The sequence below is a fragment of the Stegostoma tigrinum genome, chromosome 12, assembly GCF_030684315.1.
Source record: "Stegostoma tigrinum isolate sSteTig4 chromosome 12, sSteTig4.hap1, whole genome shotgun sequence".
NCBI lineage: Eukaryota > Metazoa > Chordata > Chondrichthyes > Orectolobiformes > Stegostomatidae > Stegostoma > Stegostoma tigrinum.
Window position 1 is genome coordinate 78,961,580 of NC_081365.1, and position 27,421 is coordinate 78,989,000.

General features: G+C 46.1%; 1 protein-coding gene across 10 annotated transcripts in view; it reads left to right on the forward strand.

The window, feature by feature from the left end:
- The window catches only part of ppef1 (protein phosphatase, EF-hand calcium binding domain 1), a 77,665-nt gene that overhangs the window by 36,524 nt on the left and 13,720 nt on the right, over positions 1 to 27,421 (forward strand). For 8 of the 10 annotated variants that reach the window (XM_059650489.1, XM_059650491.1, XM_048540114.2 and 5 more), the window contains 7 exons: positions 958 to 1,133; positions 2,747 to 2,861; positions 8,122 to 8,168; positions 11,430 to 11,596; positions 13,366 to 13,402; positions 16,241 to 16,390; positions 26,438 to 26,836. In XM_059650489.1, the coding sequence (XP_059506472.1) occupies positions 958 to 1,133; positions 2,747 to 2,861; positions 8,122 to 8,168; positions 11,430 to 11,596; positions 13,366 to 13,402; positions 16,241 to 16,390; positions 26,438 to 26,836 (1,091 nt within the window). The remainder of the gene's footprint in view (positions 1 to 957; positions 1,134 to 2,746; positions 2,862 to 8,121; positions 8,169 to 11,429; positions 11,597 to 13,365; positions 13,403 to 16,240; positions 16,391 to 26,437; positions 26,837 to 27,421) is intronic. The other 2 variants (XM_059650487.1, XM_059650492.1) reach the window with 2 other exon arrangements.

Sequence of the window (27,421 nt, forward strand, 5' to 3'; positions counted from 1 at the left end):
GCCATCGCCTCCCCTCTGTGTGTTGATATTTAAACCAAATGCCAATCATTAAGCATCCAGGCACAGTGAGGAATAGCTCCTGTGGTTGGAATACAGTGTAGGCTGGGCGATGATAGCTACAGGCATCTCCTGTCCACAGACAGATGTATGAACGGAGAACGTTTTCCATGTCTGAATCTTGTCCTGCTGATTAAGGCTCCTTTTTCCTGGGACATCATCTTGGAGATGGCCAGGCTTTCCCTGAGGCTCCGGGCCCAAAGAGAGCTGGGCCAGTGCTGGACGGTGCTTCCGTTGGAAGGGGAGAGGGGAGGGTGCCCAGTCTCGATAACCCAGCATGGATGTCTCTGAGACTCCATTCAGTCCAATCTTGAACTGGCTGAGATTTCTTTTCCCTGGCATGTCAAAGGCTGAGGGGTGAACTTATAACGGCTTATAAAGTCTGTTGGGGCATAATTAGGTGAAATAGACAAGGTCTTTTCACCAGGTTGGCAGAGTCCAAATCTAGAGGACATGGGTTTAACATGAGACGGGAAGGATTTAAAAGGGAACTTTTTCCACACAGAGGGTGGTGCATGTATGGAATGAGCTACTGGAGGAAGTGGTGGAGCCTGGTACAATACCAGCATTGAAAAGGCAACTGGAGGAGTACATGAATGGGAAGGGTTTAGAAGGATGTGGGCCAAATGCAGGGAAATGGGACCAGATAAGAGTTGGACCAAAAAGTCTGTTTCCATGCTGTATGACTCAGTTTCACCGAGATACTGCAGTAGTCCCTGTGCAAAGTGCAGCCATTGCTGACTGTTTGTGCTCCCAAGTGTGTGCACTGTTTATAAACCCGCTCATGACAGGGTGAAATCTTCATGTCTAAAGGAGCTGTCAGCTCCCAGCTTCTTGAATGTGTTCCGTGATGGCACATTCCCTACTGATCTATCCCATCGGATTGTTTTCCTTCTGCAGACTGGCTTTCCCATCTGTTGACCCCATCAGGACACCCGGGCGACAATTCAGACACTGAGCAGGAGGCGGAATACGAAAGCATCAATGTTCCTGATTCCTACACCGGCCCTCGACTGTCCTTCCCTCTGACTGTTGCAGATGCCAGCACATTGCTTAAAACATTCAAACAGCAGCAAGTGAGTTATTATTTGTACCCAGACAGAGGGTAAGATTCCCCAAGGCCCTGGATACTGTCACCATGGCACACATGTCAAGTTATTGTGGGGGCTATCAGAACGCAGTGTGTATCAAACTGGACATCATCCCCTGGTCCAGGCTAATTCTTTCAGTACCTGGCTTCACATCTCACCACAGCAATGACTGCACTCAGTAAACATCTGGAATTAAGATCTAACGGTGACCACAACGTGATTACAGTTAGCGCTACTGCCTCACAGCACCAGGGACCCGGGTTCGATTCCACCCTCGGGTAACTGTCTGTGCGGAGTTTGCACATTCTCCCCGTGTCTGTGTGGGTTTCCTCCGGGTGCTCCAGTTTCCTCCCACAGTCCAAAGAAGTGCAGGCTAGGTGGATCGGCCATGCTAAATTGCCGGTAGTGTTCAGGGATGTACAGGTGGGTTTGTCATGGGAAATACAGGGCGATAGTGTAGTGGGGGTGGGCGTAGGTGGATGGCCAGAGCAGACTTAATGGGCCAAATGGCCTGCTTCCACACTGTAGGAATTCTATGAAAGACCCATCTGGTGTCAGTGTCCTCTGGGGAAGGAAAATCTATTGCCCCTTAGCTGGTCTGAGAGTTCAGACTCCCAGTATTGTTATTGATTCTAAGCTGCCCTCAAGCTATTCAGCTGTATCCAACCATGATGAAGCCTGAATGAGGGTGTCCCAACAGCACACAGACTGCAGTGGCTCAAAAAGGCAGCTTGCCATCACCTTCTCAAGGGCATCTCGGACTGGGCGATGAATGTCTGGCCCATCCTGTGACACCCATATCCTGTGATTTAATAATCAAGAGCATAGCCTAAAGGGGCTAAATGTGCTAACAAAGCCATTTCCAAGAGAGGTCATCACTCTGTAAAAGCCAGGCTCCAGGATCTGTTTGTCAATCAAAGAACACACTGTCCCCTTCCTGCGGCCTTGCTGATGGTCACATGGAAACTGACAATGTGTCTCCTTCCGTTGAGCTTCCTCCTCCTCCAGTGAGTTGTCTAATCATCCACCACCATTCATGACTGAATGTGACAGGAATATAGAGCTTAGATCTGATCCGTTGGTTGTGGGATCACTTAGATCCACCTATCACTTGCTGCTTTCTCATTTTGGCGTGCAAGTGTTTGGTGGCTCCACCAAGTTGATACCTCACCTTCAGGTCTACCTGGTACACTCTCCTGCACTCTCCATTGAACCGGGGTTGATCCTTGTCACCATGGAAAGCACCACTGCTCAAACATGAGTGGAAATAGTCCATTCAGTCCCTCGATCCTGCTCACTATTTAATAAGACCATGGCCAACCCCTTTGCGTTCCATTCCACATTTGTCCTGAAAAATGCTTGATTCCCCGCCAAACAAGAACCTATCTCCCACCTCTGTTTTAAATATCATCCCAGCCTTCACTGTCGCCTGAGTCAAAGGATTCCAAAGTCAGATACCCCTCTGGGGGCTTAACAGAGAGCTGAGAGAGAGAGAGAGAAAGGAAACAGTTTCTCTGCTGCAGTGGAATAAACTTTTGTAGAATTATTCTATAATTTAATAAAGGTCTGCTTCCCGAAAAATGTCTTTGATGTTTTAGCAGCTTCATGGCCGCTACGTGCTGCAGCTCCTGCATGAAACCAGGAAGACCTTGAAACAGATGCCGAACATCACGCACATTTCAACATGCTACTCCAAGGAGATAACCATCTGTGGTAAGGGATTTTGATTCCCATTGTTGCATAATGACTCCTCGATTGGCCACAGCAAAGACAATTTCATTTTATTTTCCAAATGAGCTTGTCACTTCATGCAGATTTTTTTGTGTGTGTGTATGAGGATGATAATGCCTGTAGGTCTGCAGGGGGCTCTCGATTATCCCTCATTTTCAGCAGCATTAAACGCAAAGAGGTAAGGTCAGTGACAGCAGAAGTGGTTTGTTCAGGCGTTTGAAATGATGTGGGGGTGCCTGGTGTTGGACTGGGGTGCACAAAATCAGAATTCACACGACACCAGGTTACAATCCAACAGGTTTATTTGAAATCACAAGCTTTCGGAGTGTGATTCCTTCGTTAGGTGAAGTGGCACGTGAAAAGGAGAGAAGTTGTTAGCACCACACTGTCAGAAGAACCGTCTCAAGACATTTAGGTTTACACAATTAAATGTGAAGTTAATGTGGGTAACAGCATAGTGCAGAAGGATTGGAGAAACAGGTGAGTAATCCATTCTGTTTTGTACAAATCTGCAGCAAGAGTCACTACAAGTGGTAGCATCTTCAGCTGCAAGGAGGATAGGGTGGAACTCCCGAAGGTCATTCGTATGTTGACGGAGTGGATGGATGAGTGACAGATGAGGCTCAATACAGTAAAGTGTGAGGTGATGCACTTTACTCAGAAAAATATTGAAAAACAATATAAATTCAGGTGTACAATTCTAAAGGGGTCACAGGAGCAGAGCGGCCCAGGCTATATATGTCACGGATCACTGAAAGTGGTAGAAAAGAGAGCAGTGAATAAAGCATGCAGTGTCTTTGGCTTTATTAACACGGGAATAGAGGGACAAGAGCAGGGAGGTGATGGTGAACTTGTATAATACACTTGTTAGACCTCAGCTGGAGTATTGTGTACATGTTCTGCGTGCCCTATTACAGGAAAGTTGTGAACACATTGGGGAGAGAGAGAGAGAGGGCAAAGGTAATTTACAAGAAGGGTTCTGGGGATGAGAAATGTCAGTGATGAGGATAAATTGAAGAAGTTGAGGCTGTCCTCCTGGCAGAGAGGAAAGCTGAGAGGAGGTCTGATAGAGGCTCTCAAAATCATGAGCAGGGACCGGACAGAGTAGATAGAGGGAAACTGCTTCCCTTGTAAAAGAACAAGAGAGTATAGATTTAAAGTGATGCACAAGTGAAATGAGGGTTATGTCTAGGGTGGACTGGTTCAGTAGATTGATGTGGAGTGATTGGAATATAGAAGAATGAGAGGTAATATTGGCCCAGATGGTGTAGATGTTGAGAGTTTCTTTCCCCCTTGTGGGAGATGCAAGGACCAGACAGCATATTCGCAGAGTAAGCAGTTCTACGCTTAAGACAGAGATGAGGGGGAATTTTTTTTCTCTCTCAGGGGGTAGTGAATCTGTGGAATTCTTTACCACAGAGGGCCGTCAAGGCTGAGTTGTTAAGAATATTCAAGATGGAGATAGAGAGATTTGTGAATCGGGTAAGGAAATCAAGATTTATAGGGAAAAGTGGAGCTGAGGATGATCAGATCAGCCATGATCTCATTGGAGGTGGAGCAGACATGATGGGCTGAATGGCCTAAATTTGTTCCAGTGTGTCATGTCCATGTGTGAGAGAAGTCCACTTCACTCAGCGATTGTTTAGAGTCTGGAATGCACTGCCTAGAAATGTTCGATTGAGGCTTTCAAGGGGGGCATTGGATGGTTATTTCAACAGAAATGGTGTGCAGGGCTTTGTGGAAAAGGCAGGAGATGGACACTAAGTAATAGTAATGATGGGCTGAATGGACTGCTGCACTGTTTCGATTCTGTGATTCGATCCTTGGCCACGTCATCTGCTTCTAGGAGCTCGTCATCAGGTAGTTCCCACACGGCCTGAGGCTGTGAGGCTACAAGGTTGTTGGTTATTCTCAACCAGGTCAGTTCTGGTAGTTTTGTGTTTGTTCAGACAGTCTCTGTAGGGGTACAGCTGTACAGTAACCAGGGTGCAGGCCATGTAACAATCCACCCTTCTCACTTACAATACAAGATGTGTTCAAAAAGAACAAGCCAACACATGGTGGGAGAAAGTGGCTTGTGTTTTCTTAGAAGAATTTTTCATCACAATAGAGACTACAACATGGAAAAAACTAAATGTTATAATTACTTGGAGCCTGCCGGCAAAGGACACCAAGCAAAGTTTGTCAAGTTTGTGAACAACTTCCACCCTGCCCTCAAATTCACTTGGTCTACCTCAGATACCTTCCTCCCCTTTCTTGACCTTTCCATTTCCATTTCAAGATTACGCCTCCTCCCACCCTGTATTCTGCAAAAACTCCATCCCATTTTCCCAATTCTTCCGTCTCCGTCGGATCTGCTCTGACGAGGTGACGTTCCATTCCCAAGCATCCTGGATGTCCACCTTTTTCAAATACGATCTTTCCCCCACTCTGTGTCATCCAGACAGCCCTCCACCATGTCCCCTCCATTCCCTGCTCCAAAGCTCTTCACCAGGGAGGAGATTACTGAGCCTTTGGCATTGATCTTTAACTCGTCATTGTCTACAGGAATAGTGCCAGATAACTGGAGGATAGCAAATGTGGTTCCCCTGTTCAAGAAGCGGAGTATAGACAACCCTGGTAATTATAGACCAGTGAGCCTTACCTCAGTTGTTGGTAAAGTGTTGGAAAAGGTTATAAGGGATAGGATTTATAATCATCTAGAAAAGAATAAATTGATTAGGGATAGTCAGCACGGTTTTGTGAAGGGAAGGTCGTGCCTCACAAACCTTATTGAGTTCTTTGAGAAGGTGACCAAACAGGTAGATGAGAGTAAACCGGTTGATGTGGCGTATATGGATTTCAGCAAGGCGTTCGATAAGGTTCCCCACAGTAGGCTAGTGTACAAAATGCGGAGGAATGGAATTGTGGGAGATATAGCAGTTTGGATCGGAAATTGGCTTGCTGAAAGGAGACAGAGGGTGGTAGTTGATGGGAAATGTTCATCCTGGAGACCAGTTACTAGTGGTGTACTGCAAGGGTCGGTGTTGGGTCCACTGCTGTTTGTCATTTTTATAAATGACCTGAATGAGGGCGTAGAAGGATGGGTTAGTAAATTTGCACTAAGGTCGGTGGAGTTGTGGATAGTGACGAAGGATGCTGTAGGTTGCAGAGAGACATAGATAAGCTGCAGAGCTGGGCTGAGAGGTGGCAAATGGAGTTTAATGCAGACAAGTGTGAGGTGATGCACTTTGGTAGGAGTAACCGGAAGGCAAAGTACAGGGCTAATGGTAAGATTCTTAGCAGTGTAGATGAGCAGAGAGATCTCGGTGCCCATGTACACAGATCCTTGAAAGTTGCCACCCAGGTTGACAGGGCTGTTAAGAAGGCATTCAGTGTTTTAGCTTTTATTAATAGAGGGATTGAGTTCCGGGACCAAGAGGTTATGGTGAAGCTGTACAAAACTCTGGTGCGGCCACACTTGGAGTATTGTGTACAGTTCTGGTCACCGCATTATAAGAAGGATGTGGAAGCTTTGGAAAGGGTGCAGAGGAGATTGACTAGGATGTTGCCTGGTATGGAGGGAAGGTCTTACGAGGAAAGTCTGAGGGACTTGAGGCTGTTTTAGTTAGAGAGAAGAAGGTTGTGAGGTAACTTAATTGAAACATATAAAATAATCAGAGGGTTAGATAGGGTGGATAGGGAGAGCCTTTTTACTAGGATGGTGACGGCGAGCACGAGGGGGCATAGCTTTAAATTGAGGGATGAAAGATATAGGACAGATGTCAGAGGTGGTTTCTTTACTCAGAGAGTAGTAAGGGAATGGAACGCTTTGCCTGCAATGGTAGTAGATTCGCCAACTTTAGGTACATTTAAGTCGTCATTGGATAAGCATATGGACATACATGGAATAGTGTAGGTTAGATGGGCTTGAGATTGGTATGACAGGTCGGCACAACATCGAGGGCCGAAGGGCCTGTACTGTGCTGTAATGTTCTATGTTATATGTTCTACCACCCGCCCGAAACATAATAAAGATAGGGTCCCCCATGTCCTCACTTTCCACCCAACCAGCCTCCGCATCCAACATATCATCCTCAAACATTTCGGCCAATTACAATTAGTGCCCACCACCAGGAACATCTTCCACTCCCCACCCCGCTCTGCCTTTCGCAAGAACCTTTCCTTTTGCTGCTCCTTAGTTCGCACCACACTCCCTACCAACCACTCCAACCTGCCCAGTACCTTCCTCTGTAACTGTAAAAGATGCAACACCTGGCCACACACAACCTCCCTCACCTCCATCCAGGGCTCTAAACTATCCTTCCAAGTGAGATGGAGCTTCACTTGCATCTCCTCCAACCCAGTCTCCTGCATCTGGTTCTCCCAATGTGGTCTTCTCTATGTCGGTGAGACCAAACATAGATGAGGGTGACCGTTTCACTGAGTATCTCTGCCTGGCCCATAACAGTCTACCTAACCTCCTGGTCACCACCCATTTCAACTGTCCCCCCACCCCTGACATGTCCGTTCTCGGCCTCCTCCAGTGTCACAGCGACTCAGAGCACAAATTTGAGTAACAACACCTTATCTTCCACCTGGACACCCTACAGCCCGGAGGACTCAAAATTGAGTCAATTTTCAAATAACCTTCCCGCCCATCCCCCGGCTCCCTTTCCAGCCCCACCTCCTCCCTTCCATTCCACCTTCTGGGCCTCCCTTCCAGCCACCAGCAGGACTCATCCCTCCCAATGACCAACCAGGTCATACCTACCACCAGTGTCCGCCTATCATGACCTTTCCAATAACCCCCTCCCCCTCTCTTTATCTGCAGCTCCCCCTTCCCCTATTCCCAGTCCTGAAGAAGGATAATACCTGAAACATTAACCTTTCCTTCACTCCAGGTGCTGCCTGGCCTGCTGATTTCTGCCTGCCTCCCGTTTGTCTACCTTGGAGTTCAGTATCTGCAGGATTTTTTTGTCTCTGACACCCAGCTATGTCCAATCTGGTTAAAAATCGTTGATCCACAATGTTAACTCTTATTTCCCTCTCTCTGTACAGGCAGCTCAGCTGCCTAACCTGCTGAGGCATTCTTGTACATTTCTGTTTTTATTTCCATCTGTTTCAGGCTTTGGTCTGTATCATTAGTTGATCAGTTGTTTGACTGCCCTTGCAGAGAACATAAAGCTTACCAGCTGACACCAAAACTGAACCAGATGTATTATTTTTATCTTTAATCATATCTTTTTGTGATGTCTTTCAGGAGATTTACATGGGAAATTAGATGACCTGATGTTAATATTCTACAAGGTATGAATGTTCATTCTTGAGTGATATTGCTTGTTATCCTTTTAAAATGGATCATCACGTCATACAAAATGGAAACAGACCCTTAGATCCAACCAGTCCATGTGGACCATAATCTCAAATTAAACTTGTCCCACCAGCCTGCTGATTTCCCCCAGTACCTTTCCTATTCATGTGCTTATTCAAAATGCCATTTAATGTTGTAACTGTACCCACATCGACCACTTCCTCTGGCAGTTCTTTCCACACACGAACCATCCTCTGTGTAAAAAGAAAATGTCCCTCAAGTCTTTTTTAAATCTCTCTCCTCTCACCTTAAAAATGTATTCCCTCATCTTGAAACCCCCAACCTTAGAGAAAAGACACTTCCCCTCATGATTTTATAAACCTATACAAGGTCACCTCTCAACCTTCTGCTGGAAAAAAATCCCAGCCTATTCAGTCCCTCCTTATAACTCAACCCCTCCATTCCCGGTGACATTGTAGTAAATCTCATCTGCACCTTCTGCAGCTTAATAATATCCTTCCTATGACAGGGCTACCATAACTGGACACAGTATTCCAGAAGAGGACTCAACAATGTCCTGTAAAACCTTAAAATGACATCCTGTCCTGCATGTTTCTCTGTTTGATAAAAAGTGCTTCAACACGATGCAATAACCATCTCTAACAAGGAAAAGTCCACCCATTGCCTCTTGTCATTACCATTGCTGAATCCCTCACTATCAACATCTTGGAGACTACCATTGACAAGAAACTCAACTGGAATCACCACATAAACACAGTGGCTATAACAGCAGGTCAGAAGTTAGGAATCCTGCAGTGAGTAACTCAGCTCCTGACCTCCTAGAGCCTGTCCACCATGTACAAGGCAGAAGTCAGGAGTGTGATGGAATACTCCCCACTTGCCTGGATGAGTGCAGCCCCAACAACACTCAAGAAGCTTGACTCTATCCAGGACAAAGCAGCCCGCTTCATTGACACTACATCACAAGCATCCACTCCCTCCACCACTGATACTCAGTTACCTCAGTGTGTACTATCTGCCAGAAATTCACCAAAGGTCCTCAGATAGTACCTTCCAAACCTACGACCACTTCCATCCAGAAATCCAAGGGCAGTAGGTACGTGGGAACACCACCACCTTCAAGTTTGCCTCCAAGCACCTCATCATCCTGACATAGAAATAGACCATTTTCTCTTGAATTCCTTCCCCAAGGACATTGTGGGTCAACCCACAGCAGGTGGATTGCAGCAGTTCAAGAAGGCAGCTCACCACCACCACCTTCTCAAGGGGCAGCCAGCGACACCCATGTTCCATGAGTGAAGTAAAATAAGATTGCTATAACGGACTGAATTTTCATGGAGTTGTGAGCTGGGGTGGGCTCAGGGAAGGTGGGAGTGGAATGGCTGTGAAAGAGGAAGAGTACATGTATGCCTGCAGTCTCTCTACCCTCGTGGCCTGACCAGACAAGTGAAATCTGTCACTATCTCTGAGTGAGGGAAGGACTGTTGAAGAAATGAGTTCAGCTCCTTCCCCTCATACTACATTTTGAGGCTAGAGCCAGAACACACAGGCATGAGGCATCACAGTACTCAGGCAGACCAGCACGCAAAGTAAGATACTCCCCTGAATGATGGATCAACTGGAACCGGTTCTACATCCTTGTTGTGGCTGAGAGGCAGTGACAGTTAATGCTCTTAACATCTCAGGGTGTGGTCAGACATATCTGTGCCATATTGGAGGCAGGCCTGGATCAGATGGGCCAATGGGCCGAGGAGTGGCAGATAGGGATCAATTTAGATAAATGTAAGAAAGGAAATCAGGGCAAGACTTATGTAGTTAATTGTAGGACCCTAAGGAGTGCTGCCGAACAAAGAGACCTTGGGATGCAGGTGCACAGTTCGTTGGAAGTGGAGTCACAGGTAGACAGGATGGTGGGGAAGGCTTTTGATATGCCTGCCTTTCTTGGTCAGTGCATTGAGTATAGGAGTTGGGAGGTCATGTTGTGGCTGTACAGGGCATTGGGTATCCCACTTTGGAATACTGCTTTCAGTTCTGGCCTCCTTGCTCTAGGAAGGATGTTGTTAAACTTGAGAGAATGCAGAGAAAATTTACAAGGATGTTGCTGGGACTGGAGGGTTTGAGCCATAGGGAGAAGCTGATTAGGCTGCGGCTATTTTCCCTGGAATGTCAGAGGCTGAGGGGTGACCTTATAGAGACTTATAAAATTAATGAGGGACATGTATAGGGTGAATAGCCAAAGTCTTTTGCCCAGGGTTGGAGAGTCCAAAGCGAGACAGCATATGTTTAAGGTGAGAGGGGGAGAAACATTTAAAAGTGACCTGAGGGGTAACTTTTTCACGCAGCCAAGTTTTAGAGGCATGTCGAATTACATTTAAAAAGGTTCTGGATAGGTACATGAATAGGAAGGGTTTAGAGGGATATGGATCTAATGCTGGCAAATGGGACTAGGTAAGATTGGGATGCCTGGTCGGCATGGATGAGTTGGACCGAAGGGACTGTTTCTGTGCTGTATGATTCTATGTAGTGCCCAAGCTCTGCCAGTTTCTGTCAAAGGTTACCATGGGACTTGAGTATAATGGGAAACCTGTTCCTTCCTGGGCCTTGTTGCAGATCTCTGCAAGCCTCTCCCCATGCCCTGGTGAATGATTTCATTGGCCAATGGCCTCCATCTTTGGGGTGGGGACACAATCACTTCCTAACCAAGGTGGAATTGTAGCTGGAGGTGATACAGCAATCATCTAACCCACTTCAATAAATGAGTGTGTGCATCTTGTCACCCGTGAATGTAAAATTAGCTGAAGCAAGGGCTGGCCTACTCAGGCACTCTCTAAGGATTGGAGCCTGCACCTCTCCTCAGATGATTAGAGCAGGGGGCTAGGTCAGGGATAGTCTATTCAGAGGAAGCAATGAACTAAGATCACCACTTCCTCAGGTAGACGTAGCAAAGCCAACGGCACTGTCTGAAGAAGATTGGAGGACCAGCCTGTGCTCTGACTGAGGTGTATCCCTCCACCCGTCCAGCAGGAATTGATCAGGCCTGTCATATGTCCCATTGTGGGATCTTGCTGTGCACAGTGTGGCTACTTCCTTTGGTCTACACTGAAGCAGCCCTGAATCAATTATGACCCTCATTGGGAGGCATGTGCAAATGACATCACTCGGGCCCTTGAGCCTGCTCCAGCATTCCATATGGGCGGGCCTGATCCATTTCATCCACCTCTCTCTTTGTCCCACAGAATGGTCTCCCCTCCCCCGAGAAACCATACGTGTTTAATGGGGACTTTGTCGACAGGGGGAAGAATTCCCTGGAGGTGATCATAATCCTGTTTGCATTCCTCTTGATCTACCCAAACGATGTGCACTTAAACCGAGGGAATCATGAGGACCACATTGTGAACCTGAGGTGAATCTGTCTGTCTTTGTCCATAATGGAATCGGCCTATGCTTAGAATTTAGCAGCCTATTGATGAACACCATTTTGGGTAAATCATTCTCATTAGAGGGCTCTGTTTCATTCTGATTGAACTAATAAGAAGCAGAACCATGGTCTGGGCTGATTTTTTAATGAGGCCCAGCCTTGATGGGAGCCAGAAATAGGCAGCTCCTGACTTACTGACTGATTTTGATATTAAAGAGACCAATTCTGTCCTGATTCACCCACCCCCGCTTTTCCCTGCTCCCCTCGGGCACATATTTCTCCCAGTTTCCAACTCTCCCCTACCTCTCACACACTTCTCTCCCCTCTCCTTCCCTCAGAATCCCACCTTACCTTTTGCCCCATTCTTTCCCCTATTCCTCTGCCCCACTTGCCCCCCCCTCCCCCCGGTCTCCCTTCCGTCTCCAGCTTCTCCCCTGATTCGCTACTCACTCCCCAATTCTCTCTGCCACTCCTGCCCACTTGTTTCCTCCCCCACCATTACAAACCAACATGCCCCTGATGTGGTCCCCCTACAACACCTCCCTTTACCTCCGGTGCCCCCATCACCCCAGTTGCCTCCCTCCATCTCCTCACATCCCCTACTCACTCTCTGCACACTGTCTCCATCTCTACTCCTCGCAGAGAGCTCAGGGTTCGGACACACATAGAATCATAGAATCCCTACAGTGTGGGAGCAGACCACTCAGCCCATTGAATCCTCCAAAGATCACCCCATCCAGACCTATCCCCCTGTCCTATCCCTGTAACCCTGCATTTCCCATGGCTAATCCACCTAACCTGCACATTCCTGAATGGGGCACTGGGGAGGAGGGTGTCCAAGAAACTGGATGCCTGTCAGTGATTCAAAATCATTGAGACAAACAGAAGGAGGCCATTCATTCCATCGTATCCATGCCAGCCCTGTATAAGGGCTATCCCAATTTTTCTCACAACCCTACTCTTACAAGAGAGCCCTGAAAATATTTCTTTCAGGGCTGCTACTGAATTTTTCCCATGCTATGAACATCGGAGAAATTGAAGGTGTGATCTAACATTGGAGTTCAACTGGTAAACAAGGAAGATCTGCTTCTTGTGACCCAGCAGGAGTGATCAGGGCTCACGAATACTTGACAAAAGTTGAAGTGAGAGATGGGAGCTTGTGACACTGAAGAAGTTGTTGCGATCTGGACTGCACTGCCCGAAGGGGCAGTGGAAGTAGCACCCAGTAGCAACTTTACGAAGGCAATTAGATAATTTTGAGAATGGGAATATTCAATAGGCAATGTGGAAAGTGCAGGGCAAAGACAGGTGCCCTCTAGAGAGGACCAGTATGGTTGAAATGGGCCAAATGGCCTCCTTATGTGCTGCAAATGCCTACAGCGCTCAAAGTCAACTCACATAGCAGCTCTGCACTGAAACAAAACTGAAAATGGTCTCTTTTCACCCACTATTCAAAGCAGGCTACTTATACTTACTCATTGACACATTCAGATGTTATAATGTTAACTGCAAGTTTGATAAAAGGAATGTGAAGGTGAAGCATGATACATTTGTTGGTGAGGCGGGTTGCAACATTTTTGTAGAAGTGAACTTCTTAATTTATGCCCGTTTATACAGTGAAGTGACTTGGCATTTAATGTGTTTGAGTGAGAACAGATTATCTATGTTACTGTCAACTTCCGCTGTCTCATACAGACATTATTGTCTTCCTGTCTACCTGGTACAAATTACCTGTTTATTTTAAATCATTTCAGATATGGTTTTACAAAAGAAGTTATGCAAAAGTACAAGGTAAGGAGTTTTCATCTTTATCCGTGTTTAAAAAAAATACCTGCTCCCTGATGCTCAGTACCATCTACATGATGCACTACAGAAATTCACCAAGGCTCCTTAGACAGTTGTTAACAAATCCACAACCTTTTCCATCTAAAAGGACAAAAGCAGCAAAAAGATGGGAACACCACCCCCCTGCAGGTTCCCCTCTGAGCCACTCTCCTTCCTGACTTGGAAATATATCGCCGTTCCTTCACTGTCACTGGTTCAAAATCCTGGAACTCCCTGCCTAACAGAATTGTGGAGTGTCCCTTCCCCACATGGACTGCAGTGGCTCAAGAAGGCAGCTCACCACCACCTTGTCAAGGGCAATTCATAACGAGTAATAGATGGTGGCTTAGATAGTGATGTTCACATCCTTAAATCTGTGCCTTTCCATTCAACTGGGACCAGTTTCTCCCTACCTCGCATACCTGAGCAATACTGCATTACAGTGCAACACTCTCACTGATACTGTCTGATACTGTCTTTTAGACAAGACGTTAAAACAAGGCACACTCAGCCTCTAGAAGTAACTCGCCACAGTTCTGCTGTCTCATTTGGGAGAGAGGGAGATGGAGAGAGATGACTGATGGTTGTTTAACCTAATGGCCACCATGCCTCAGGCAAGAGGAGAGGTTGAGAAGGAAAGTCATAGAGCATGGAGACAGGCCCTTCGGTCCAGCTTGCCCGTGCTGATCAAATATCTTAAATTAATCCAGTCCCATTTGCCAGCATTTGGCCCATATCCCTCTAAACCCTTCCTATTCATGTACCCATCCAGATGACTTTTAAATGCTGTAACTGTACCCACCTCCTTCACTTCCTGTGGCAGTTCATTCCAAACACATACCACCCTCTGTGTGAACAAGTTACCCCTCAGGTCCTTTTAAAATCTTTTTCCTCTCACCTTAAACCTATGCTCTTTAGGTTTGAACTCAACTACCCTGGGGAAAAGATATTGGCTATTCATCCTATCTATGCCCCTCATGATTTTATAAACTTCTGTAAGCTCGCCCCAATTCTGGTAACATCCCTGAAAATCTTTTCTGCACCCTCTGAAGTTTATTAACATCCTTCCTACAGCAGGGAGACCAGAATTGTACACGGTATTCTAAAAGTGGCCTCCCCAGTATCCTTTACAGCCGCAAGAAGACCTCCCAACTCCTGTGCTCAGACCAATGAAGGCAACCGCAAATTGAACTCGCTCTGTTGGTAATGCCCTGTATTGCAATCCAGCCATCCAGCCAACTGAGCTAACTCAGTGACTTGTTTCGGGTGAAAGCTGCTTCTTGTTATGCGTCCTATACTACTTGCATGTCCTTAGCCATGAGTTTGCATAGAATTTCACGCTCTGAAAGTTAAGCTAGAACCTTGCTAAATAGTTCATGAATCTAGCAAATAGTTGTGATACGCTCACATCCGTAGGTCAGTGCATTTGTGCTGCAGCTCTGTCCTTGTCAGAATCTGCATTTTTTCAGTTCTGTGGAGATGCTTTCATTTCTGAAGTGAGAAAATTATTTGGAACAGTAACAGAAGACATAGATTCTAAGCAGGAGTGCAACTTCAGTGAAGTGCCTGATTGCATGCTTGTGATGTTAGTTGATAAAATGTTTTTTTAAACTGCTGAGTTTACCATAGACAGAGCGGAAATAAAAGGAGAGAGGCACTATTTTAGTCTTGATCTCAGCTCAAAAGATTTAAGGTTCCAGTTCAGGAGAATTAATCATTCCATCAGAAGTGGTCTAAGCCTGCGAAACATCTAATATTTCAGAGATCAGAATTGAAAAGAGGTTTAGACCATGGAATGGCAATGCACTGCCAAGGAAGGTAGAGGAGACAGGTTCTATTGAGGCAATCAAGAGGGGTTATTTGGATTGAAATGGTGGTTAAGGCTATGGGGCTAAAGGTCGGAGATTCATACCAGCAATTGGTACAGTGTGATGGGCCAAATAGCATCCTGCTGTAACTCACCATGCTTCATTGCTGATACCCTCATTCCTCCCTGCGCCCCTTTCACCTGCGGTTATGTTGCGTTGTTTTGTTTTCATTCATTCTTAGGATGAGGGTGTCACTGGCTAAGCCAGCATTCACTGTCCATCCCTAAATGCCCAGAGGGTAGTTCAGAGTCAACCACATTGCTGTGGGTCACATGTAGTCGAGACCCGGTAATAACAGCAGTTTCCTTCCCTAAAGGGCATTAGAGAGCCAGATTGATCTTTCCCCAAGAATCAACAATGGATTTGGAGTGGCACAGTGGTTCAGTGGTTAGCACCGCCGTCCCATACCGCCAGAGACCTGGGTTTGATTCCTCCCTCAGGTGACTCTCTGTGTGGAGTTTGCACATTCCCCTGTGTCTGCATGGGTTTCTTCCGAGTGCTCCGGTTTCCTCCCACAGCCCTAGGATGTGCAGGTTAAGTGGATTGGCCAAGCTAACCTACCCATAGTGTCCAGGGATGTGCAGGCTTAGGTGGGTTAGACAAGGGAAAGGCAGGGCTAGGATAGCAGGAGTGAGTCAGTGTGGACTTGCTGTACCAAATGGCCTGATTCCACTGTATGGATTCACAGTCATCATTAGACTTTAAATTCCAAATTTTTATTGAATATGGATTTGGATTGTGGATTTGAACTCTGGTCTTCAGAACATTGCCTGGGTGTCTGGATTAACAGTCCAGTGATAGTACCTCAAAGCCACCAGCTTCCCAACGTCTGAGAGAGATCCCGGCTTCAGGCCGTGGGGTGATTGCTGTTTTAGTGAGAATAAAATCAAACGTCTCTCCGCATGTCGATTAAAGCTCATGTTGTTTCTTTATGCAGGCCTGTGGGAAAAAAATTCTCCGCCTGGTGCAGGATGTGTTCAGTTGGCTGCCGTTGGCAACAATCGTTGACTCGAAGGTGCTGGTTGTCCATGGAGGAATCTCAGACACAACTGACCTAGACTTCCTGGCCTCGATAGACAGACACAGGGTAAAGCCATGTCCCCATCAGGTTGTGTGTCCCAGCTGTACAATGTAGTAATGAGTGCGCAGCTCGCTTCTAAATCTTCACCAACTATATCAAACTCCTTCTTAAAAACATTCAATGTTTCAACCTCAACTGTGTGTTGTGGCAGATAATTCCTCAGGCTCACTGCTCTCTGGTTGAACACGTTTCTCCTCACCTCAGTCCTCATGGCCGAGCCTGTCTCCTCAGGCTGTGATTCTTGTTTCTGGACTCCCTGTTCATTGAGCCATAGTCACACAAATCTACAGCACAGGAAAAGGCCCTTCAGCCCAACATCTCCATGACATTGAGAAACAGCCAAACTATTCTAATCCCATTTTCCAGCACTTGGCCCATACCCGTGTGTGCCATATAGTCAGAAATCACATGACACCAAGTTATAATCCAACAGGTTTGTTTGAAAACACAGACTTTCGGAGCCTTAGTCCTCCTTCAGGCGTTAGTGAGAAAGGTAAGAACAAAGAACAAAGAAAGTTACAGCACAGGAACAGGCCCTTCAGCCCTCCAAGCCTGCGCCGATTGAGATCCTCTGTCTAAACCTGTCATCTATTTTCTAAGGTCTGTATCCCTTTGCTCCCTGCCCATCCATGTACCTGTCCAGATACATCTTAAAAGACACTATCTTGTCTGCGTCTACCACCTCTGCTAGCAACGCATTCCAGGCACCCACCGCTCTCTGCGTAAAGAACTTCCCACGCATATCTCCCTTAAACTTTCCTCCTCTCACTTTGAACTCATGACCCCTAGTAATTGAGTCCCCCACTCTGGGAAAAAGCTTCTTGCTATGCATCTTGTCTATACCCCTCATGATTTTGTAGGCCTCAATCAGGTCCCCCCTCAATCTCCGTCTTTCTAATGAAAATAATTAGAACATAGAACATAGAACAGTACAGCACAGAACAGGCCCTTCAGCCCACAATGTTGTGCCGACCATTGATCCTCATGTATGCACCCTCAAATTTCTGTGACCATATACATGTCCAGCAGTCTCTTAAATGACCCCAATGACCTTGCTTCCACAACTGCTGCTGGCAACGCATTCCATGCTCTCACAACTCTCTGCGTAAAGAACCTGCCTCTGACATCCCCTCTATACTTTCCACCAACCAGCTTAAAACTATGACCCCTCGTGCTAGCCATTTCTGCCCTGGGAAATAGTCTCTGGCTATCAACTCTATCTATGCCTCTCATTATCTTGTATACCTCAATTAGGTCCCCTCTCCTCCTCCTTTTCTCCAATGAAAAGAGACCGAGCTCAGTCAACCTCTCTTCATAAGATAAGCCCTCCAGTCCAGGCAGCATCCTGGTAAACCTCCTCTCAACCCTCTCCAAAGCATCCACATCTTTCCTATAATAGGGCGCCCAGAACTGGACGCAGTATTCCAAGTGCGGTCTAACCAAAGTTTTATAGAGCTGCAACAAGATCTCACGACTCTTAAACTCAATCCCCCTGTTAATGAAAGCCAAAACACCATATGCTTTCTTTACAACCCTGTCCACTTGGGTGGCCATTTTAAGGGATCTATGTATCTGCACACCAAGATCCCTCTGTTCCTCCACGCTGCCAAGAATCCTATCCTTAATCCTGTACTCAGCTTTCAAATTCGACCTTCCAAAATGCATCACCTCGCATTTATCCAGGTTGAACTCCATCTGCCACCTCTCAGCCCATCTCTGCATCCTGTCAATGTCCCGCTGCAGCCTACAACAGCCCTCTACACTGTCAACGACACCTCCGACCTTTGTGTCGTCTGCAAACTTGCTGACCCATCCTTCAATCCCCTCATCCAAGTCATTAATAAAAATTACAAACAGTAGAGACCCAAGGACAGAGCCCTGTGGAACCCCACTCACCACTGACTCCCAGGCAGAATATTTTCCTTCTACTACCACTTGCTGTCTTCTGTTGGCCAGCCAATTCTGTATCCAAGCAGCTAAGTTCCCCTGTATCCCATTCCTCCTGACCTTCTGAATGAGCCTACCATGGGGAACCTTATCAAATGCCTTACTGAAGTCCATATACACCACATCCACAGCTCGACCCTCATCAACTTTTCTAGTCACATCCTCAAAAAACTCGATAAGGTTTGTAAGGCATGACCTACCCCTCACAAAGCCGTGTTGACTGTATTTGATCAAGCCATGCTCTTCCAGATGGTCATAAATCTTATCCCTCAGAATCCTTTCTAACACCTTGCAGACAACAGACGTGAGACTTACTGGTCTATAATTGCCGGGGATTTCCCTATTTCCTTTCTTGAAGAGAGGAATTACATTTGCCTCTCTCCAGTCCTCAGGTACGACTCCAGTGGAGAGCGAGGATGCAAAGATCTTCGCAAGTGGCGAAGCAATTGCATTTCTCACTTCCCAAAGCATCCGAGGACAAATCTGGTCCGGGCCTGGCGACTTGTCAATCTTAATGTTTGACAAAATTTTCAGCACATCAGCTTCCTCTATCTCTATCCATTCCAGCATGCACACCTGCTCTTCAAAGGTTTCATTCACTACAAAGTTCGTTACTTTCGTACAGACAGAAGCAAAAAACTCATTTAGGGCTTCCCCTACCTCCTCAGGCTCCACACACAAGTTCCCTATGCTATCCCTGATCGGCCCTACTCTTTCTTTGATTATTCTCTTATTCCTCACGTAAGTGTAAAATGCCTTTGTGTTTTCCCAGATTCCTTCTGCCAAGCCTTTCTCGTGCCCCCTCCTGGCTCTCCTCAGACCATTTTTGAGCTCCTTCCTTGCCTGCATGTAATCCTCTCTAGCTGAACTTGACCCTAGCTTCCTCCACCTTATGTAAGCTACCTTCTTCCTTTTCACAAGAAGCTCCACCGCTCTCGTCATCCAAGGTTCCTTTATCTTACCCCTTCTTGCCTGTCTCAGAGGGACATATTTACTCATCATTCCCAACAACTGTTCCTTAAGCAGTCTCCACATGTCTATAGTTCCCTTACCATGGAACAACTGCTCCCAGTCCATGCTTCCTAACTCATGTCTAATCGCATCATAGTTTCCTCTTCCCCAATTAAATATCCTCCCATTTTGCCTAATCCTCTCCTTCTCCATAGCTATGTAGAATGTGAGGCAGTTATGGTCACTATCACCAAAATGCTCTCCCACCACAAGATCTGATACCTGCCCCGGCTCGTTTCCGAGCACCAAGTCTAGAATGGCCTCTCCCCTCGTCGGCCTGTCAACGTACTGCGTTAGGAAACCCTCCTGAGCACACCTTACAAAAACAGCTCCATTCAAATCTTCTGCTCGAAGGAGGTTCCAATCAATATTAGGAAAGTTAAAGTCACCCATTACAACAACCCTACTGCGTCCACACTTTTCCAAAATCTGTCGACCTACGCTTTCTTCAATCTCCCTGCTGCTATTGGGGGGCCTGTAGTAAACCCCAAACGAGGTGACTACTCCCTTGCTGTTCCTAATTTCCACCCATACTGACTCAGTAGGCAGATCTTCCTCAACAATGGAAGCTTCTATAGCTGTGATACCCTCTCTGATTAGTAGTGCTACACCCCCTCCTCTTTTTCCCCCGTCCCTATTCTTTTTAAATGTTCTAAACCCTGGAAGTTCCAGCAACCATTCCTGCCCATGAGAAACCTATGTCTCTGTTATGGCCACAACATCATAGCACCAGGTACTGATCCATGCTCTAAGTTCATCACTTTTATTCCTGATACTCCTTGCATTAAAGCAAACACACTTTAACCGATCCCTTGGTTCCTTCCCAGGAAAATCCTTCCCACTAGCTGGTCTACCTCTTGCTACTGCCTCACCTGCATCAATGCTCACCTCTGGTATACAGCTCAGGTTCCCACCCCCCTGCCATACTAGTTTAAACCCTCTCGAACTGCTCGAGCAAACCTTCCACCCAGGACATTGGTCCCCTTCCAGTTCAGATGCAACCCGTCCTTCTTGTACAGGTCCCACCTTCCCCAGAAGGCATCCCAATTATCTACATATCTGAAGCCCTCCCTCCTACACCAGCTGCGTAGCCATGTGTTCAGCTGCGCCCGCTCCCTGTTCCTCACCTCGCTATCTCGTGGCACCGGTAGTAAACCAGAGAACACTACTCTGTTCGTCCTGCTCTGCAGCTTCCATCCTAACTCCCTGAAATCACTTTTTATATCCTCAATCCTATTTCTGGCTATATCATTTGTGCCAATATGTAACACGATTTCTGGCTGTTCGCCCTCCCCTTTTAGAACCTTATACACCCGATCGGAGACGTCCCGGACCCTGGCACCAGGGAGGCAACATACCTTCCGGGAATCCCGATCTTGACCACAAAATCTCCTGTCGATTCCCCTAACTATCGAGTCCCCTACCACGAGTACTTTTCTATTCTGCCCCCTTCCCTTCTTTGCCACAGTGTCAGGCTCAGTGCCAGAGAACTGACTACTATGGCTTTCCTCTGGTAGGTCATCCCCCCCAGCAGTATCCAAAACGGTATACTTATTGCTGAGGGGAATGCTAATCCTAATCTACTCAACCTCTCTCCGTAGCCAGCGCCCTCCATACCAGGCAACAACCCGGTGAACATCCTCTGCACCCTCTCCAAAGCATCCACATCCTTTTGGGAATGTGGCGACCAGAACTGTACGCAGTGCTCTAAATGTGGCTGAACCAAAGTCCTATATAACTCTTACATGACATGCCAACTCTTGTACTCAATATCCCCCGTCCAATGAAGGAAAGCATGCTGTATGCCTTCTTGACCACTGTATTGACCTGTGTTGCCACCTTCAAGGAACAATGGACCTGAGCACCCAGATCTCTCTGTGCATCAGTTTTCCCCAGGACTTTTCCACTTACTGCTTAGTTCACTCTTGAAATGACAGGTAGTGTCAGTCACAGACTTGTCAGTAGATGATCAAAGGTTCACACCATTGGTGAGGAAGTAGTAAACAAACATAGGATACTGTTAAGTCTTTAATCAGTTCGGAGATTTCAACTGATATGTAAATCCCTGAATTACTTTCCAGCCATGGTCCTGAGAGAACTGAAGATTTTATCAGTGTGAAGAAGAGGTGACAGTTTAAGTCAGACAGTGCATGTTAGGGGTGAGACCTTGCTTAGAATCGGTTTATGTTTTAGTTTGGAGTCAGACTGGTTTTATTTCTAATGCAGGAATTTATAAAATGCCATATTGACTGACTGTCTATTATTGTGTGCTGTCCTCATTGGTTTGGAACTTGGCTGTCAGCCTCTGCTCAGCGACTCTGTGTTGTTGTGTATCCTGAAGTTCGCCTGCAGGGCGTTTACCTGAAAATCTAAAGCTGAATGTCCTTGACCACTGAAGTGTTCCCCCACTGGGAGGTGATTGTTGCGCAGAGTCCATTCATCTGTTGTCGTAGCGTCTGCATGGTCTCACCAACGCACCATGCCTCAGGGCAACCTTGCCTGCAGTGTATGAGATAGACAATGTTGGCCGAGTCACATCAGTCTCTGCTGTGTACTTGGTGCTTGGTGTTCCCACGTGTGGTAGTAGTATTCATGTCAAAGATCTGACATGTCTTGCAGAGTTTAGCTTAACAGGGTTGTATAGTGTTGTGGTTGATGTTGTCCTGAAGGCTGGGTAGTTTGCTACGAACAATGGTCTGTTTAAGGTTTGGTGTTTGTTTGAGGGCGACAAGTGGAGATGTTGGGAAGATCTTGGCGAGCTGCTCATTGTTATCAATAATGTGTTGAAGGCAGAGAAGAACATGGTGTAGTTTCACCTCTCCCAGGAAGTAATGAACTAATGAAGGGCATCCTATTGGATGTATTCCATGTCTGTTATCCGAAGACGCCATTATGGCTTTTCACTGTGGCACGTTGGAACTGGCCATCAATGAGTTGATCATTGTATCCTGTTCCTGTGAGAACATCTTCCAACATCTTCAGGTGTCCAAGTTATTTCTCCTCATCCAAACAGATTCTGTGTATGCGTAGGGCTCGTCCGCAGGGGATGGCTGTTTTAATATGTTTTGGGTGGAAGGTAGAGAAGTGCAGCTTCATGGAGTTATCTGTAGACTTGTGGTAGACATCTACATACTTCTAAAGTGTTATAACAGTTTCTGTCTCTACCACCCTTACAAGCTGTGAACTCCAGATTACCGTGATCCTCACATATTTTTCTCACATCCTCTACACCTTCTGCCCTTACCTTAAATCTATGTTGCCCCCCCCACCACCGAGTCATTGATCCTTGCATCAAGAGCTAATATTTCTTCCTGCCTGCTCTATCTATGCTCCTCATGATTTCATACATTTCAATCATGCCCCCTCTCAATCTCCTCTGTTCTGAGGAAAACAACCCCTGTCTGTCCAATCCCTCTTCATAACTGAAACTCTCCAGCCCAGGCAACACCCTGATAAAGCCCCCTCTGCACCCACTCCAGTGCTATCACGTCCCTTTGTATAATGGGGATTCCAGAACTGCACACAATACTGTAGCTGTGGCCTAACCAGTGTTTTATACACTTCCAGCGTAACCTCTCTACTCTTAAACTCTTTGCCTCAGATAATAAAAGCAAGTATGCCACATACTTTCTCAACCATTTTATCCAAATCTCCTGCTACCATACAGGACCAGAATACTTGCATACTCAGGTCCCCCTGATCCTCAGTGCTTCATGGGTCCTACAGTTCATCATGTATTCCCTTACATTGTCCTGTCGAAGTACATCCCCTCACATTTTTCTGGATTGAATTCCATTTGCCACTCAGCCCATCTGACCAGGCAGTTTATATCTTCTTCTAATCTGAAGCTCTCCACCTCACTGTGTACCACCCAACAATTTTTGTATAATGTGCAAATTTATGAACCAATACTCCTACATTCAAGTCATTTAAATTAACCACAAACAGCAAGGGCCCCAACATTGATCCCTGTGAATCTCCACTGGACACAGGCTTCCTACACTCTAATAGTTTTTTTAATTAACCTATTTTCAAATCGACCTGTTCAGAGATATTAGCATAGATCTCTAGGATGAGTGTAACTTGAATCTGAGCCTCCTGTCTCAAAGGTTGGGGTACTACTATTGCACTACAATAGTCTACGCTCTATCCAGATTTCGTTATCCAGTATATTTATCCACACCTACCTCCATCATGCTTCGAACAACTAAATCACATTTCTATGTGAAATGTACCTGCTGCTTTCACAGGCTGTTTCCATTCTCTTGAACTCTGGTAATCAGGTTCTCACTGCTTGTCCGTATCGAATCAGCTGCAAGGGTTTGATGTGATGTCCTGCCTGTCACGTACTGTTTGGCCATGTGTATTGTCAACACTTCTTCTTTACACCAACACAGAGAAACATAGATTTCAGGGTGAAACACAACAGCTTCCTACTTCCTTCCTTTTTGTTAATTTTGCATCTACATGCTCACAGCCTCCTTTAATCCCATGATCTTTAATTTTATGAACATGTCCTCAGTGTGATACTTGATCAACCACCTTTTAAAGGTCTGTGGACACAGCAGTAACTGGCACTGCCCTTATTTCCTTTCCCACTCTGATACTGGGCTTCACTGATGTCAAACTGGTCCTTTCTGAATTGATGGTCTTGCTGAGCAGGTGCATTGTTTGACAATCTGAATTGCAAGCAATTATTTTATAATACACTTGATCTTATTGTACTGCTGAAGAATATTTACAGAGTCTGGTGAGGAAAGGAGAAAATTAACTTGAATAAACATCTTACTATGGTTTTATTTTGCCACAACAAAGAACAATGAGAATTAAGCACAGGAACAGGCCCTTCGGTCTTCCAAGCCTGCACTGACATGCTGCCCATCACAACTAAAACCACCCTACCCTTCCGGGGACTCTATCCCTCTATTCCAATCCTATTCATGTATTTATCAAGATACCCTTTAGAAGTCACTATCACGTTTGCTTCCATTACCTCCCCCTGGCAGCAAGTTCCATGCACCCACCAGCCTCTGTGTAAAAAAACCTGCCTTGTACATCACCTTTAAACCTTGCCCCTCCCACCTTAAACCTATGGCCCCTAGTAACTGACTCTTCCACCCTGGGGAAAAAGCTTCTGACTGCCCAGTCTTCTGTATCGGCCTGCCATGAGTGACCCTGTCTAAGTCCTTGCTGAAGCCCATGCAGACAACATCCACTGCCCTACCCTCATTGAACATCTTCGTCACTTCCTCAAAAAACTCAATCAAGTCAGTGAGGCACGACCTCTCCTTCACAAAACTATGTTACCTTTCACTAATATGCCCACTGATTTGCAGATGGGAGTAAATCTTGTCTTGAAGAATCCTGTCTAATAATTTCACTACCACTGACATAAGGTTCACTGGCCTGTAATTAGCTGGATTATCCTTGCCGCCTTTCTTAAACAATGGAACAACATTGACTGTTCTCCAATCCTCTGGGACCTCCCCTGTAGCCAGTGAGGATACAAAGATTTCCCTCAAGGCCCCAGCAATTTCCTCTCTTCCTCTCCCAGTATTCTGGGGTATATCCATCAGGCCTTGTGGACCTGTCTACCTTAATGTTTTTCAAAACTGCCAATACCTCCTCCCTTGTGATCTCAATATGACCCAAATTATTGACACACCCTTCCCCAGACTCATCATCCACCAAGTCCTTCTGTATGGTGAAGGCGGCAAGAGAGAGTGAAATCCACATTGATTCCTGTGATAGAATCATACAGCATGGAAGCAGGCCATTCAGCTTATCCAGTCCACAACGACCGTCCAAATAGCATCCCATCCAGATCCACTTCTGTATCCCTGTATCCCTGCATTTCTTATGGCTTACCCACCCAGCCTACATATCTGTGACGTTATGAGCAATTTAGCATGGACAACCCACCTAACCTGCTTCTCTTCCAAGTTTCCTTGGAACCCATGGCCTCTTACTTTTGGTATTAGTCTCCCGTGCATAACCTTATCAAAAGTCTTGCTGAAATCCAAATAGACTACGTCAAAAGCATTGCCCTCATCTTCACAACTCTTTAATCAAAGCCCACACAGACACGGGGAGAATGTGCAAACTGTACACAGACAGTTGACCGAGGGTGGGATCGAGCCCACATCTCTAGCCCTGTGAGGCAGCTGTGCTAACTGCTGTGCTGCCACTGGCTGAAGCTGATATCCGTTGTCTTATCACGCAGTTTGACCTAACGCTTCATATTACAACTATCTGATAGTATCAAACAACAAGAGAAAGGACTGATAAAATGATTGTAATCTACTCTTAACTGGTTGCATTTTCTGTGATGATCAGTACATTACATATTGATGGATTGCCACAATATTAAGAATATCACCAAATTACAGAAACAGTGCAGAATGAAGCCACTCGGCCTGTCGTGCCTGCACTGGCTCTTCAAACGAGCATCATTACCCCATGCCAGTTTCCTGCCTTTTCCACATATCTCTCACACCATTTCTAATCCAAATAATCATCCAATGTCTCTTTCACATTTTTAGGCTATAAAATCCGTCCTACTCACTGTGTGAAAAATTTTCTTTTTCTCATATCACCCATGATCCATTTTCACATCCCTTTAATTCAGCATGGTCTGACTCTTGATCCTTTCGTAAGTAAGAACAAATTCCCCCTGCCTGCTCAAGCGAAACCCTGTTTCGTTGTCCAGTGACTGTTTTTCTAGTAAATCCTATCCAACTCTGTTCTTGCCCCTTCGAATTCTGTGTTCTGCCAATTTATTTTTCTCATACCGCACTGTAACCATCTCCACCATCATCCTGAACCTTTTGATACAATGATCACTGTCTTCCAGATGCTTCCCCTGACAAATCATCCATTTGGCCCGCATCATCTCCAATAACTCGGTGCAATCGTCCTTTGAATCTCTGAAGAAGACTCATACCAAACTCGAAATGTTAACTCTGTTTTTCTCTCTCGGCAGATGCTGCCAGACCCTGCTGAATTTCCCCAATGTTCTTTGTATTTATTTCGGGTTGCCAGCATCTGCAGGACTTTGCCTTTATCATGAATTAAGAATTTCTCATTCCCTCACAGTTTAAATCTGCACTCAGGTCACAGGCCAGAGCCTTGGAAAACCCGAATGAGAAAAGCTCAACGAATCTCTGCCTCAAGGCACAAACTTCGAGCAGGCTGGACAAGAATGGGAATGTCCGACGGAAGCTGCCAGAAACTTCCAGCATTTCCGCGACTGATCCTTCCTCCTTTCGAAAGCAGAGGCTAGTGATCTCATCACACTCCTCTGGGTCCAGCCTGAGTAGGTCTGATGGTGAGCAGGATGGAGGGAAGGAGGAAGGTGTGCTCCAACATTATTCCAACCAGGAACGACTGCCAGATGGGGGACACCGCTTCACTCCAATCCTTGAAGTGTCCTGCTTGGACTGCGAAGTGGCATTTCCTAATGACTTATTGAGAGAGGAGATGGAATGGAAGCAGGTATACTGTATGCAATTCCAGATTTGTAAAGAGAATGTGGGATTTGGAGCTAGTGTGGGAAAATGGTGCAGAGGTACAAGATCGGCCAAGATCTGGATAGTGGGGAGAACAGGCTGGGCCTGAGGGGTCGAATGGTCAGCTCCTCCCACCCAGAGCCATAGAGCTGTACAGTTTGGAAACAGACCCTTGGGTCTAATTCCATGCCGACCAGATATCCTGAATTAATCTAGCCTCATTTGCCAGCATTTGGCCCATTTTCCTCTAAACCCTTCCCATTCATCTACCCATCCAGATGCCTGTTAAATGTTGTAATTGTACCATCCTCCACCACTTCCAATGGCAGCTCATTCCATACCACCCTCTGTGTGAAAAAAGTTGCCCGTAGGTCCGTTTTAAATCTTTCCCCTTTCACCTTAAACCTCTGCCCCTCGAGTTGCAACGCAGTTACCTTGTGAACGAAGCTCTGCTGCTTGCTTTCATAAGTACCCAGACTCAGTTAGAAAATAATGTACCAGATACAAACGTATGAAATAACTTCAGCTCTCCTCGTTGCAGACTAGACGGCCAGATGAATGAGGCATTTCT